This window comes from Cornus florida, unplaced genomic scaffold (assembly GCF_030987335.1).
Source record: "Cornus florida cultivar Cherokee Brave unplaced genomic scaffold, ASM3098733v1 CherokeeBrave_3.0.0_Hap2_Chr01, whole genome shotgun sequence".
Taxonomy (NCBI): domain Eukaryota; kingdom Viridiplantae; phylum Streptophyta; class Magnoliopsida; order Cornales; family Cornaceae; genus Cornus; species Cornus florida.
This window is the reverse complement of record NW_026775571.1, coordinates 21,246,277-21,259,909: the sequence shown is the minus strand read 5'-3', so window position 1 is coordinate 21,259,909 and position 13,633 is coordinate 21,246,277. Positions and strand designations below refer to the sequence as shown.

General features: G+C 33.1%; 2 protein-coding genes and 1 pseudogene across 2 annotated transcripts; all 3 read left to right on the top strand.

Annotated features, from left to right (window-relative positions):
- The window catches only part of LOC132269860 (uncharacterized), a 153,484-nt pseudogene that overhangs the window by 26,481 nt on the left and 113,370 nt on the right, over positions 1-13,633 (top strand).
- On the top strand, positions 8,434-9,527 carry LOC132293633 (major allergen Pru ar 1-like). Its single transcript, XM_059791189.1, has 2 exons — positions 8,434-8,731; positions 8,986-9,527. The coding sequence occupies exons 1-2, from the start codon at positions 8,548-8,550 to the stop codon at positions 9,282-9,284; spliced, it is 483 nt and encodes a 160-aa protein (XP_059647172.1). The 5' UTR covers positions 8,434-8,547; the 3' UTR covers positions 9,285-9,527.
- LOC132293644 (major allergen Pru ar 1-like) lies at positions 10,633-11,625 on the top strand. Its single transcript, XM_059791199.1, has 2 exons — positions 10,633-11,029; positions 11,125-11,625. The coding sequence occupies exons 1-2, from the start codon at positions 10,846-10,848 to the stop codon at positions 11,421-11,423; spliced, it is 483 nt and encodes a 160-aa protein (XP_059647182.1). The 5' UTR covers positions 10,633-10,845; the 3' UTR covers positions 11,424-11,625.

The following is a 13,633-nucleotide window of genomic DNA, read 5'->3' as shown; positions in this document are numbered from 1 at the left end:
CAAGACTTTAATCTATACATTATTGCTTTTTGCAATCGAGAACTTCATGGGATACCTTGACATCACATCTTGAGGAAAATGTATAAGAGAAATATTGAGCTCATTCACATGTACAATCATGTACCAATTATTTTTAATCATACATGTGCCGAATATTATATATTCAAGCGCCTTTACTTGCATTAGTTAAGTCCATTAGTGGAGTTTAATGTACAGTTTAACTTTATTATTATATTTTTGTCTTCTTTCAGGTCAGTTTCCCCGAATATGGTTATAGAATCGGTTTTGACAATCTCTTGTTGAAGGAGGTGCGCTATTGCTGGGAGCCATCTTTTAGACCGAGCCTTTTCAGTCGTTATTTGTGTGGAGTTCGGGGCATAATGATCATAATGGAAATCGCGGCAACGAACCGGCTCGGAGTGGCACTAGAAGTTTTGCTGAAGTCCACGGGTGCCCACCGTGCCACCGCAGGCGCCCGCCAAATCCACAACTCACTACCTTGTTTTGCGGGGCCCCGCCACAGGTTCGCGGGCCCCCGCCGAGCTCCCGCGGGCACCCGCCACGCCACCGCGGGCGCCCGCCGTTTATGCTAGTAGCTTCCCTCTAGCCATGAAAGCCCGCGGGCGCCTGCCAGTACCCCGCGGATCTGTAGATAACATCTTACCTGCTCCGGATTTCAAGCTGATTTTGGTCTCCTATGCAATTTATGTGGTTCTAATTCATCTAGGGTGGTTGGAGCTCAGGATTGGGTGGATGGAGAGTAGATTTTGGGTGGATAAGAAGGGGCAAAGCATGACTTATCATGCATCAAAAATTTTAGCTAAGTTTTAGAGAGAGAAAGTAGTGTTTTTGAGGGTTTGGAGTGCTAGCTTGCTTGAGCACGAAAATGGAGGGTGGATTTGCTTCTTCTCCTTCATTCCTTGTTTCTATGGGTAACTAAACCTTCATCTAGGGAGGTGATGAAGCCCTCCCTTGTAAGCATATTCTAGATTAATTTCTATTTTGGGGATAACGATGTATAGTTTTGGTCTTTCCATAATCTAGAGCATATTACTTGTTGTAATGGATTCTAATGTATATTAATGATTGTTTTAAGTTAATTATCTTATCTTAGATGATTTCTTATCTTAATCATAATGCTTGCATTTTCATGGTGACAATGGAAATAAGGTTGTGGAATAGTTTTAATGGCATGTTGATAGAGAGCCTTGATAGTCCATTGCTTAGGTAATCCCTTTGATGGTTTATGCTTGATACCTAACTTTATGTGCTTTACCATTTGATTAAGGGCTTCATGATCTTTTGCATAAGAGAGTATGCTTGATACTACACCCTAGTTTAGGTCGTTCAATTATATGAACTTTTGATGGATCATTCTTGTTTTTGATTTAATGAACTTCTTGACGATTATATGGTAACCATAGGTTGCTGTATAATTCTTGACCATTATATATATTATTTATCCCCAATTTAGTCTTTTTCTAGCATGTGTAAAGGATTGGAGTGGATTCATTTCCCTAGTCCTCTATTTCTGAATTTCTTTTCTTTAAAGTTCTTGCAAGTTATTGTTTTATGCATTTTAAATTCCTAAGTTTAGTGACAAACCAACAAACCTCTATTTACACCCTTCATCAAATTAAAAGGGAATTTAAAAACCTTAGTTGCCATAAACTGGCAGTCCTAGTGGTTCGACTTACTCGACCAATAGCCCTATTTTACAATGATTTGTGTTATTGCAAAGGTTGATGTATAATTGTCATATCGATCAATACATGTCTAAGAAAATATGCGTTTGCATAATTGGAAATTTATTGCACATAACTTGAGTAGTGACACTACTTGCATATGCCTTATGTTTTATATGTCACATGTGATTTTGATCATTCAATCATATGCTTATAGAAAGAAGATCCTTGGCATCAATGGCTCATTTCATATATCATTGTTTTATTACATTATCTATTATATCTCCAATACTTGATATATGATATAAATGGAAGCACACTCATAGGGGGGAGACTATTGATAATCTCTTATAAATGTTCATTGCATGACTTGTTATGCTTAATTGAATTATCTTGGAAATTGTTAAGCATGCTACAAAATGACTTGTTGGTCTTAGTACTTACACTCATAAGCTTTCATAATTTTGTTGAAATTTTTCCTCATTCTTGAATATATCAAATTAGAAAAATATATTAGAATTAAAGCATAAGCACACTTAACTTCTTAGATTTGCCTCTACAAAGGTTTTTGCCTTTTGGCTCATTCTAATTCATACTTCTTTTTTATTTTTTTTCTAATACTTTACTATGTATACTTTTGTATACTTTTGCCTATTTGAGTTTATGTTTCATCTTTGGTTTATGATTTATGTATACTTTTGTACATGCCATGAATCTTTATAATCTATTAAACTCATGCTATCAAGGAAATTGCTATCTTATGATATAATTGCTTATATGTTGCTCTCCAAAGTATATTATAGTCATTACCACTATATTGCCAATTCTTGATGCCATCACTTCACTATGCTTAATGATAAATGTTAAATGAAGTTGTCTAGGCCTCCCACCTTTTTGAGATGACAAAGGGGGAGAAATATGTGTGATACGATTCAAATGCTTGATGTTATATATATATCATTATCTCATTGTGCTTACATGTCAAATGAATGATATATATCTTTTAATGGAAGCATGTTGATAGGGGGAGATTTGTAGAAATCTCTTGAAGAGTAAAATGATCTTATATGCATGTTAATATCTAAAATTTATGAAGAATGTACAAGCATGCTATTTTATAACATTATGTTCATTGAATACACTTTGATAGGGGAAGCATTTTTCAAATGCTACTCCACTTGCTTATGAACACATCAATGTTTTGTCATCATCAAAAAGGGGGAGATTGTTGACCTTAATGATTCCATCCAAGGACAATCTAGATGTTTTGATGATAACAAATCATTAATGGTGTTTAAGGACTAATGTTTACATTAAGTGTTATAGATTATTCACATTCAAATGATGACCTCAATGAAGTACGAAAGATCATTCCAAGTATTCCATTATTCAAGATCATATCAAGAAAAGCAATGGATACAAACAAGACATGAAGTTGCAAAGAAGCAAATGCAAAGTCCATCCAAAAATAGCTTGGACTACAACGAACAAGAAAGCAACTCAAAGAAAGGAAGAAAGCAAGTCTACCTAAAAGCCTACACGATCATGGACAAAGCTTGAAGAAAATGGGTAGATAGGATGGTGAGTGTTTAGGATTCAATGTCAAAGTATTTGTGAATCCATTTGAAGCTCATCATTCATATGCTCCTATATTCATTAGCAATAGACTATGCACTTCATTCATATACAATCGACATATGGATTCTTTGCTAAAGAGTGAGTTAGTTCAAGCTTGCATAAGCTTTAAAAGAACTCATCACTTGTGCTAGAAATGCTAAGACCATGCACATCAATCATATAATTCATATTGGTCAACAATTAAGGCATGAGAAGCCTTCATTACCATGAATTGGTAACGGACATTAGGACCCCAGAATGCGCGTATGAAAAACTATGTTTTTGGCTAAGTGTGAAAAATGGATTTTTGAAATAATGATTATTTCAAAATAATTTTTCCTGGTAATAACTCTTTATACTTCAACTAGCCTAAACTGATTTTATCAGAATTTTTGACCAAGTCTACATTGGTGTACATGCGGATTCAATTTTACCAATACTGTCAGAAATCCAAATTTGTACTAAAACTAAATTTCTACATTTTGATTTAGTTGGATTTCTATTTTCTAGTATTTTTTATTGAATCCAAATGGGGAGTACTTCCTTATTTACATTGTAAACTTAAAGTAAATGGATAAATTAAAGTAAAGACATTTACTAAAATGTTTTCAATGAAAATAAGGTATGTGCAGATGTCCTGTGCACAGACTGTCACACCTGTTAACTTAGTACAATTCATGAGGCAGCAGGTCTATTTCGGTCTATCCAAATTCAGGACCATTATATTTCGGTCTATCGAAATAAGGAATTATGGCTAACCTGAACCATTTCGGTCTACCGAAACATAGAAGGGTTTTACTTTAGTCTATCGAAATAGAGATACTGAGGATGATGACCAATCTTAGAACCATTTTGGACGATCGAAACACAAGGGTGTTTCATTTCGGTCGACCGAACCTTGCCCAGATCTGAATCTAAACGGCTATTTTGCCTTAAACTCCATGCACAATAGCTATATTTTTGAATAGCTGCATCAGAACTCTATAAATAGAGTTGGGGACTTCGGAATTTATAGTTGCTACCATTGAGAAACATTATATAGCATCCAAAGAGCTTTTGTTCTTCATTTTATATCATACTCTCTCATCCCACATCATTCATAGAGTCTTGAGCTTCAATCTATTCATATATATACTCTAGAGTGAGCTGAAAGTTGTGAGCTTTGATTTGCATATCAATCTTTGAGAGATATACTTGTATACAACAAATTTAATCTTCAATTTGTAAGGGCTGGTGTGGCCCAAGGAAGAAGAAGCAAGCTAGCTTCATATTTGTAAAGGTTGGTGTGACCCAAAGGAAGACTAAGAGAGGTTGTCTCTTAGCAAAGTAAAGCAAAGAGTTGTTTCATATAAAGGTTTGCTCTCCACCCGTAAGGAGGTGCCATAGTGGATTGGGAAGTCTCAAGAGGGGTCTTGAGCTAAGGAGTAGGAGTTTCCGAACCTCGCTAAAATTGCTGTGTGAATGTTTGTAATCTCTCTTCCCTTATCTCCTTTACATTTATGCTATTAATTACTTATATCCATATCTTGATTATTGCATAATTGTTAGAGGGTGTTAAGTATAATTTGCAAATCCGAAAATTAGCTATTGTTTGCCATAGACTCTATTCACCCTCCCCCCCCCCCCCCCCTCTAGAGTCAATACTTGGGCAACAGACTTGTTGTGGGTTTTGACCCACCATTGTTATATTTTTTCAGGTCCTCGTTAGTAACAGGATTTGTAGTTATTCGTGCAGATCAGAGACTTGGCATGATCACTCTTCCAATGTCATCGGCGTAGGATTCTTTCTTCTGAATACTTATTTCAGTTTTTAGACATTTATTATTTTCAGTTATGGGATTTTATTAGGGGTCCATGTTTGAGGATTCCCGAGTTGTATTTCTTATGGAGATTTATTCTATGGAGATTTTTATCTGTCTTTGAGAATTAATGGATTTTATTTAATGCAGATAATTTATTTATTTATTTATTAGTTTTCCTTTCACCGATATTATTTCTTTATTAATTATTCTTTTTGTATTTTGTGTTCGATTTAAAATATTAATTGTTATATATCCCCTAACTTTTGGGCTTGGATTTTATCAACCCATGGCCTAGAAATCAGGGGGTTTCACAAATTTCAAACTAGTCAACTTACTCAAATGCTTTCTCAACTTCAAGAACAATTTATGCTCACAATACAAATCTAATTGATAGATATAACATCAATTGGGGAGCAACATAAGAAATTTGCATGTTATCACACAATCTCATTATTTCCAACATAATTTAATCATGTCATTCATCACATAGCACATTATATAGAACATAGTCTACAACCATACACAAAATCAATAATTAAACAAATAAAACTTAACAATTTAACATGAATCTCTAGTTAGGCAGAACCCTAATTGTCATTTACATAATTTGCATCAAATAGGCATGTTAAAGATGGGGAAAAACATGAAACCAACTATCAAAGGAATTTGACAATTAGACAACTCTACCTCAACATATGCAAGAAGCCCCAATTTTCAAAATTCCTTAAAGACCTCCAAATGAAACTTTGCTCTAATCAAATTGAAGCCCTTAACAAGCTCTCCGACTTTGCCTTTTATGACAAAGATCAATTTTAGGTGGAAGAGGGTGAAATCAAGGCCTATAGTGTGTAAAACTTATGTTTGTAGAGAGAGAAAGAGTTTTAGAGAGGGAAAAGGAAGAGCTCGGCTAGGAGAGGAAGGAAATGGCCAAAAAATTAGATTTTTGTGGTCTTAATACTTGGTCTTAGTCAACCTTGGCCCCACCTTTAACTACAAAATTCTAAAAATCCCCGCCACCCCTCCTGTAAATACAGACTATAACATGCCACAATGACACATTTAAGCATATACACACATAGAAATACATCAAATAATAATTAATGGGGTGCAATGAATCTGAAAAATAGTCCCGGGCATAAAAAATCCAAGCGTGGGCCCTACACGGCACATTCCTGGCATGCAAAACGAGGCATTGGGAAAAATAAATGCAAAAAATAAAAATTATAGAACGTCACAGTATTCGTCTTTGGTATCCTGACGATCAGAGTATCAGATTCCGGAGAGGAAGACCAGCTTTTTGTAGCCGCCCCTCTGGACCTCTTGCTCCGTGACCGATTATGGCACGACGTGTTTGGGTTGGCGAACCTATCGTCGAAGCTCCAAACTGAAACGTCCATGATCTCCGATCAACGCGCTTCATCATCAAAACAACAGTGAGCATCTCTTCGGCAACATCAAGTTTAAATCCGGCCATGTCCCAAGTTTCCACGAGCTTCCACTGTATTCTATAAAGAAACCGAGTTTGGAGGTCGATGCAATCACTCGATTTCATGGTTACGCTATTCTCACCGAAGCTGTTGTACTGTTTCTTGGTCGTTGGTAACTTGGAGCTTGTCGCCAGTTTTCTATCGGTCTCTAAATACCTCAACTATTGAGGGGTAATTTGGTAATCAAGAAACACTTTCACAAAATTCCATCATTTTAGAAAAATTGACTATAACTCCATCATTTTGACAGTAAACCTTCAAAATTCCATTTTATAGGAATTATCTCAACAAAATTAGGGGTGTTTAGGAAATCCAGCTTTTTATAGTAGTGATTTTTTAATACTTGTTTTTATTGTATTGATAAGAAAGAATTTTCACATTTATCCTTATTAAAAGACAAAAGAAGTATTGCATAATTTGTGCACTTGTTTAATCAAGTTAATGTGAAAATGATAGTTTGAAAATATTATAAAAAAATCTATTTTTGGAATGAGACATGTATTATGCGACATCATAAAAAAAAATTTAAAAATAAAAAATAGATAATAATTTTGGAACAAAAATAATAAATAATTTTAATCGGATCGAATTACTATTCGATCGAATCAACTAAAATTTATATCCCATTTGTTATAAGTTATTATTTTATCGGCTTCAAATCATTATTAAATTATTGAAATTTTTATGTCATTCGTATCCGAATAATCAGATATTGACACGTCTCGTTTCAATTGACCAAGAGCCAAGGGAATTTTGCTTTTCTACGGAGTGGCTCTCTCTCTCTCTCTCTCTCCCCATGTGGTACAGAACAATGACATTTTCGATGCAATAATACGGTTGGTAGATGCATTAATGCCATGAAGATAAATTTGTTAGTTGAAGGCAGCATGGGTTGCCAACCCCTAATAAAGATTGCTTACAAAAATCTTACCGAAAGTAAATGGTACCCAAAATCACCACGGCACAAAAGAGGATGTATTGATTCTCAATGACAATTTCACTGTCAATGAACTTAATGGCCTCATATAATTCTAAAGTATGAAATACATAAAAATTAAAATTAAAATATATATATATATATTTGGCAAGTTCCCCATCTCAAGAACTTATAACATGAAAATAGATAGTACCGTCCGATCAAAACTTTCAATATATTTATCATTTTAAATTTTTTGGGTTCACATGATTTGAGACAATCTAATAATTTGTCACCTCCTATTATTCAATCTCTATCCATGTGTAGAAATTTAAAACATGATTTGTTTAGAAATGTGATAATCCTAATGCCACTTTTTTTTTCCCTTTATAACAAGATAAATTTAGTTTAGATATGTGAGAATCCTAGTGCCACTTTTTTTTTCCCCTAATAAGAAGATAAATTTAGAAATTTAAATGTTTTTTCTAAGTTGGGAGATCCAATTTTATAAATATAAGCCAAATTCTATATTAAAAAATAATTACATTTGTATAAAATCTTAGAATACAAATATTTTTTATCTACACAAATACAATTTACACTATTAAAATTATCATCTTATCACATCTACATAAATGCCTCTTGCATTCTTTGTCCTCTTTTTTCTAGCTATTTTTCTTGCATCCATTGATTATTATTAAATGGCTCACTAAAAGCTAATCTAAATCATCCTTTTGAAAAGTCATGTCCTTAGGAGCTTCACACATAAGACTCCTTGATACCATTTTGGCAAAAAAAATATATATATATATATATATATAAATTTATATATATAAGAGCAACATCTAACAAGGAGGTTCAATAAATGACATTCATGGCCTCTATTTACTAGCCACTTGAACCTAAAAGCAAAGCACACCTCCATAAATACCAACACTAGTCTTCACCTCTCTCTCCCACTCCAACTTGTTCTCCATTTCAATCACTCATCATCATCTCTCTCTCTCTGGTTATTTTTTAAGATCAAAAAGGAGAATAACATGGGTGTTCTCACCGTCACTGAGGAGTTCACTAGCACCATTCCGGCATCACGGCTGTTCAAGGCCTTGATTCTTGACGCCGACAACCTCATCCCCAAGATAGCCCCTCAGGCAGTTAAGAGTGTCCAGATAATCGAAGGCAATGGAGGCCCCGGAAGCATCAAGCAAATGAACTTCGCGGAAGGCAAGTAAATTATTCATTAGAGAGAGAAATTTTCACAGATTTGGTTTCATTACTAAAGTAAATTAACAAAGTTATCAACGGGCCAATGGCCTAGCCATATTAGCCTTTTACTTCTCAAAAGGAAGTCAGAGGTCCAAATCTTAGAAGAGACATCTCTCAGAAGAGTTGATGTCTCAGAAGAGTTGAAACGTGTGTGAGTACTACCTAAAAAAAATTAACAAAGTTTGAATTTCCGTCAACCTCTCTCTTTGCAGGTAGTCATTTTAAATTTGTGAAGCACAGGATCGACAAGTTGGACGAGCCAAGTATGACCTATGCTTACACGTTGATCGAAGGTGATGCCCTGATGGACAAGCTTGAATCGATCAGTTACGAAATCAAGCTCGAGGCCTCTCCTGAGGGGGGATGCAATGGGAAGAATACGAGCACATACCACACCAAACCCGGCGTCGAGATCAAAGAAGAGGAAGTCAAGGCTGGGAAACAGGCAGCCGCGGGTATCTTCAAGGCTGTGGAGGCCTACCTCTTGGCAAATCCTGATTCCTATGTTTAATGTGCATGCCTTTGATTGAGACACTCTACTGTGTGGGCTTGTGTGTGCTTTGTAGCCAAATCTACTTCTTTGGCTTCATAATAAATGTCTTCAAAATAACAATAATATAGCTGCTTGTGATGTTTGATCTGAGTGTATATGGTGAAAGTTGATTCATTTACTTCAGATATGGTGACTTCAGTTGTTGATGTTTGGCTTTAACAAAGTGCCCATATCTCTTAATTTATTGAAATTTTTGTGTAAGATGTTATTGAATCTGTATTTGCAACTCAAGAGCACACAACACACAAATGACACATACATATAACCAAAAAACAGTGAGTTGAAGGCGAAAAAGGGGCAAAACAAGGAGAGAGGATATTTTAGAAGATCCAATTTTATATCACATTTTTTATTCTAGATCATTTAGCTCATTTGGTGCCAATTCAAATGGACCTACGAACACCTTCGTAGTCCAACAGTTGAGTTGTTCCCCGTTGTTCTTGAGAATCCTGTTTTGACCCATGGCATCTCCAACTTTTAATATAACATTCTTGTGCTGAAAAAGGAAAGGGAAAAAAAAAATTCCAAATATTGAATCTGAATTTGCAAGAACACACACAAACACATACAATACACAAATGACACATACATATAACCAAAAAAATAGTGACTTGAAGGCAAAAAAGGGGCAAAACAAGTAGAAAGGATATTTTAGAAGATCCAATTTTATATCAAACACAGTTTTTATTCTAGATCATTTAGTTCATATGGTGCCAATCCAAATGGACCTACTCCAACAGTTGGATTGCTTCCGGTTGTTCTTGAGAACCCGGCTTTGAACTATTGCATCTCTAATTTCTAACATAACATTCTTGCCCTAAAAAAAGAAAAAAGAAAATAAAAATATTCCAAATGGATGTTTTTGTCGTTCCAAATGTAGGCCATTGAACTCAATCTAACAACGCTGTGTTTGATTGGCCCAGTTCATTGAAGCCCTAGAAAGTCCACCAACCCTTTAAACGTGTGGGGGTTTGAAATCAACCAATCTTGACTTTATGATGCCAAGTTGATAGTCACATGGCTTGAATTGATAAAAGTAAGCATTCCAGTATTGTGACCAGCAGGTTCATGGATTTTTCCTACCCAATGGTCCACACGCTCTGATGTTTGAGTAATTTGTGGTCCATATACACATCACCTAAACCTAGTGTTTGGGAATTCCATGACACCCCCTAGTCCACCAAGGAAATTTCTAATGATAATATCCCAAGTAGTTTGGGATTTCCATGCACCATGCGGTGACCAAGTGGAAACTAAAAGTTGAGGTCTTTTCTTTAATATAAAGCTATCTACTTGAATGGTGGATACTTGATCCTAATCACAATGTAAATACTATATATATATATATATATATAGATAGATTTAGTTCAAAGTCTTCTCCTTTCCCTTTTAAAAATTAGAAATTCCCACACAAAGCCAAACAAGTTCTCCCCTTTTTTTCTTACATTCACCGAATCACCATCTCTTCATAGTTCATAAATTTTCTTGCAAGTTCTGTTTGGTGCAAGAGAAAATCAATATGGGTAATATCAAAATCTCCCAAACTTTCAAGACACAAGTTACTCCCTCTAGGATGTTCAAGGCCTTGATCCTCGACTCCCACAACCTCTGCCCCAATCTCATGTTTTCGTCCATAAAGAGCATCGAATGCATTGAAGGCGACGGAGATGTTGGAAGCATCAGACAGATGAACTTCACAGAAGGTTCGTAACTCGGTACTAAACTAGTACTAGTACTAATATATATTTAGTTACACACACAGTATGTGTGTGTTGATTGGTTTTTTTTTCTTGTGCAGCTAGTCCTTTCAGATACGTGAAGCACCGGATAGACGCGCTGGACAAGGAGAACTTCATGTGCAAGTACACTTTGATCGAAGGTGATGCGTTGATGGACAAGCTCGAATCTGTCACATACGAGGTCAAATTCGAGGCATATGGTTACAGAGGATGTATTTGTAAGTTGACGAGCGAGTACAAAACGAAAGACAACGTAGACATCAAAGAAGAAGACATTGAGCTCGGAAAGGATAGAGCAGTTGGGATGTATGAAGTTGTGGAAGCCTACCTCATGGCACACCCCAAAGCCTATGCTTAGAAGAAAAAATATATATATATTATTGTGAAGTATTGCAAATTTGTGTGTGTGTGTGTGTTTTTTTTTTTAAATCCATCTAACAGTACGTATTTTATTTCATCAAAGTTGTGTAGCAATGTTGAATCCATCTTGTAGTCTTTATCTTGTTTGTATTGATTTCCAAATACAGTAAATTAATGGAAAAGATGAAGGTGAGAGATCAGATGACTCGCAAACTCTTTTAGCATAAAATTATACATGAAGATGTATGTATAATTGTGTGTGTAAGGATATTCGGGGACAAACCCATATCATCCAACTATATTATTTTAAGGATATCTCTTTGGCACACTTAGGAGTTGGACACTGGATTTTTAAAAGCAGTAAAGTGTCCCACATCGACAAAAAGATAAAAAAAAACCAATAGTATATATAACTCAAGCCAAACCGATTGTCTCGCGACCTTACTTGACCGGGATCTGTTTCTTAGGCTCTTGACAAGATTTGCAACCCCATTCCTTTTGGTTTTTTTTTGTTAGGTTCAATATGCATAATTGATTCAAATCAAGATTAATTTACCATTTATGATTAGCGATTAGGGGGGGAAATCAAAATTCTGGTCATCATCTGCAGAATATTAACCAAACAAGACTTACCTTCAACATTGTGGATTAAACTTTTCAAACATGACCTTGCAAACACAATGATACTCTTAGTACATTTTGCAACCTAGATATCCAATTCAAGAATCAATAGCCAAGAAAATCTATTACTAATATAATAAATATATTTATTATGAGTTTTTTAGTAAAAGAAAATCTAATTAGACAAGAATTATTAATATACAAAATTAAATAATTTCCCTAAAACTCTACCACTAATAGCTATCTTATTTTCAATAAAACTTTATCACATATAACCTATATTTATCTATTTATTTTGAATACATTTAAAGAAAATAAAGTAAGTTCTATAAAACACTACCACAAATTACCTATTTTATTTTCTTTAAAACCCTACCACATACCACCTATATTTATCTATTTATTATGAGGTTTTAATAAAAGTAAATATAATTAGACAATAATATATTTAAAGAAAACAAAATAATTTCTATAAAACGCTACCACAAATTACTTATTTTATTTTCTATAAAACTCTATCACATTAGACAATAATATATTTAAAGAAAATAAAATAATTTCCATAAAACTCTATCACAAATTACCTATTTTATTTTCTACAAACTCTATCACATTAGACAATGATATATTTAAAAAAAATAAAGTATAACGCAGTTCCAAAAAATCACAAACTCCATACAATAAATTTTTATATCAATTTCAATTTAATGCATGATTAGTATAATTGAATTTATATTTTAAAATTTAATTAAAAATTATTATAATTGAATTTCTATTATAAATTTCAAATTACACTAAATTTCAAATTACCTAATAAAATTCAAATTACAAATTACCTAATAAAATTCAAATTATAAATTACCTAATAAAATTAAAATCTATACTATTATATATATAAATAAGTTTTTAAATATTACCTAATAAAATTCAAATTACAAATTACCTAATAAAATCTAATTAGATAAGAATTATTAATATAAAAAATATTTATTAATTGATATAAAAAATAAAATAATTTATTTAAAACTCTACCACAAATTACCTTTTATTATAATTTTTTAATATTATTAATATAAAAATATATATTTATTAATTTATATAAAAAGAGTTTTTAAAAGAGTTTCTATACAACTTTAACACAAATTACCTATTTATCTATTTATTATGAGTTTTTTAGTAAAATAAAATCTAATTAGACAAGAATTATTAATATAAAAAATAAAATAATTTCCTTATATCTCTACCACAAATAGCTATTTTATTCTCTATAAAAATCTATCACATATAACTTGTATTTATCTATTTATTTTGAATTTATTTAAAGAAAATAAAATAATTTCTATAAAACTACTCTACCACAAATTACTTATTTTATTTTCTTTAAATTACCTATTTTATTTTCTTTAAAACTATATCACATATAATCTCAATTTATCTATTTAGTATGATTTTTTTTAATAAAAAAAAAAAGAAAAAAGAAATATATATATATATATATATATATATATATATATATATATATATATATATATATATCTAATTAGACAAGGATATATTTAAAGAAAATAAAATAATTTCTATAAAACT

Coding starts and splice junctions, on each gene's coding strand:
- LOC132293633 (XM_059791189.1), top strand. CDS start 8,548: ATGGGTGTTCTCACCGTCACTGAGGAGTTCACTAGCACCATTCCGGCA. Junction 8,732..8,985: donor GCAAATGAACTTCGCGGAAG/GCAAGTAAATTA, acceptor CTCTCTTTGCAG/GTAGTCATTTTAAATTTGTG.
- LOC132293644 (XM_059791199.1), top strand. CDS start 10,846: ATGGGTAATATCAAAATCTCCCAAACTTTCAAGACACAAGTTACTCCC. Junction 11,030..11,124: donor ACAGATGAACTTCACAGAAG/GTTCGTAACTCG, acceptor TTTCTTGTGCAG/CTAGTCCTTTCAGATACGTG.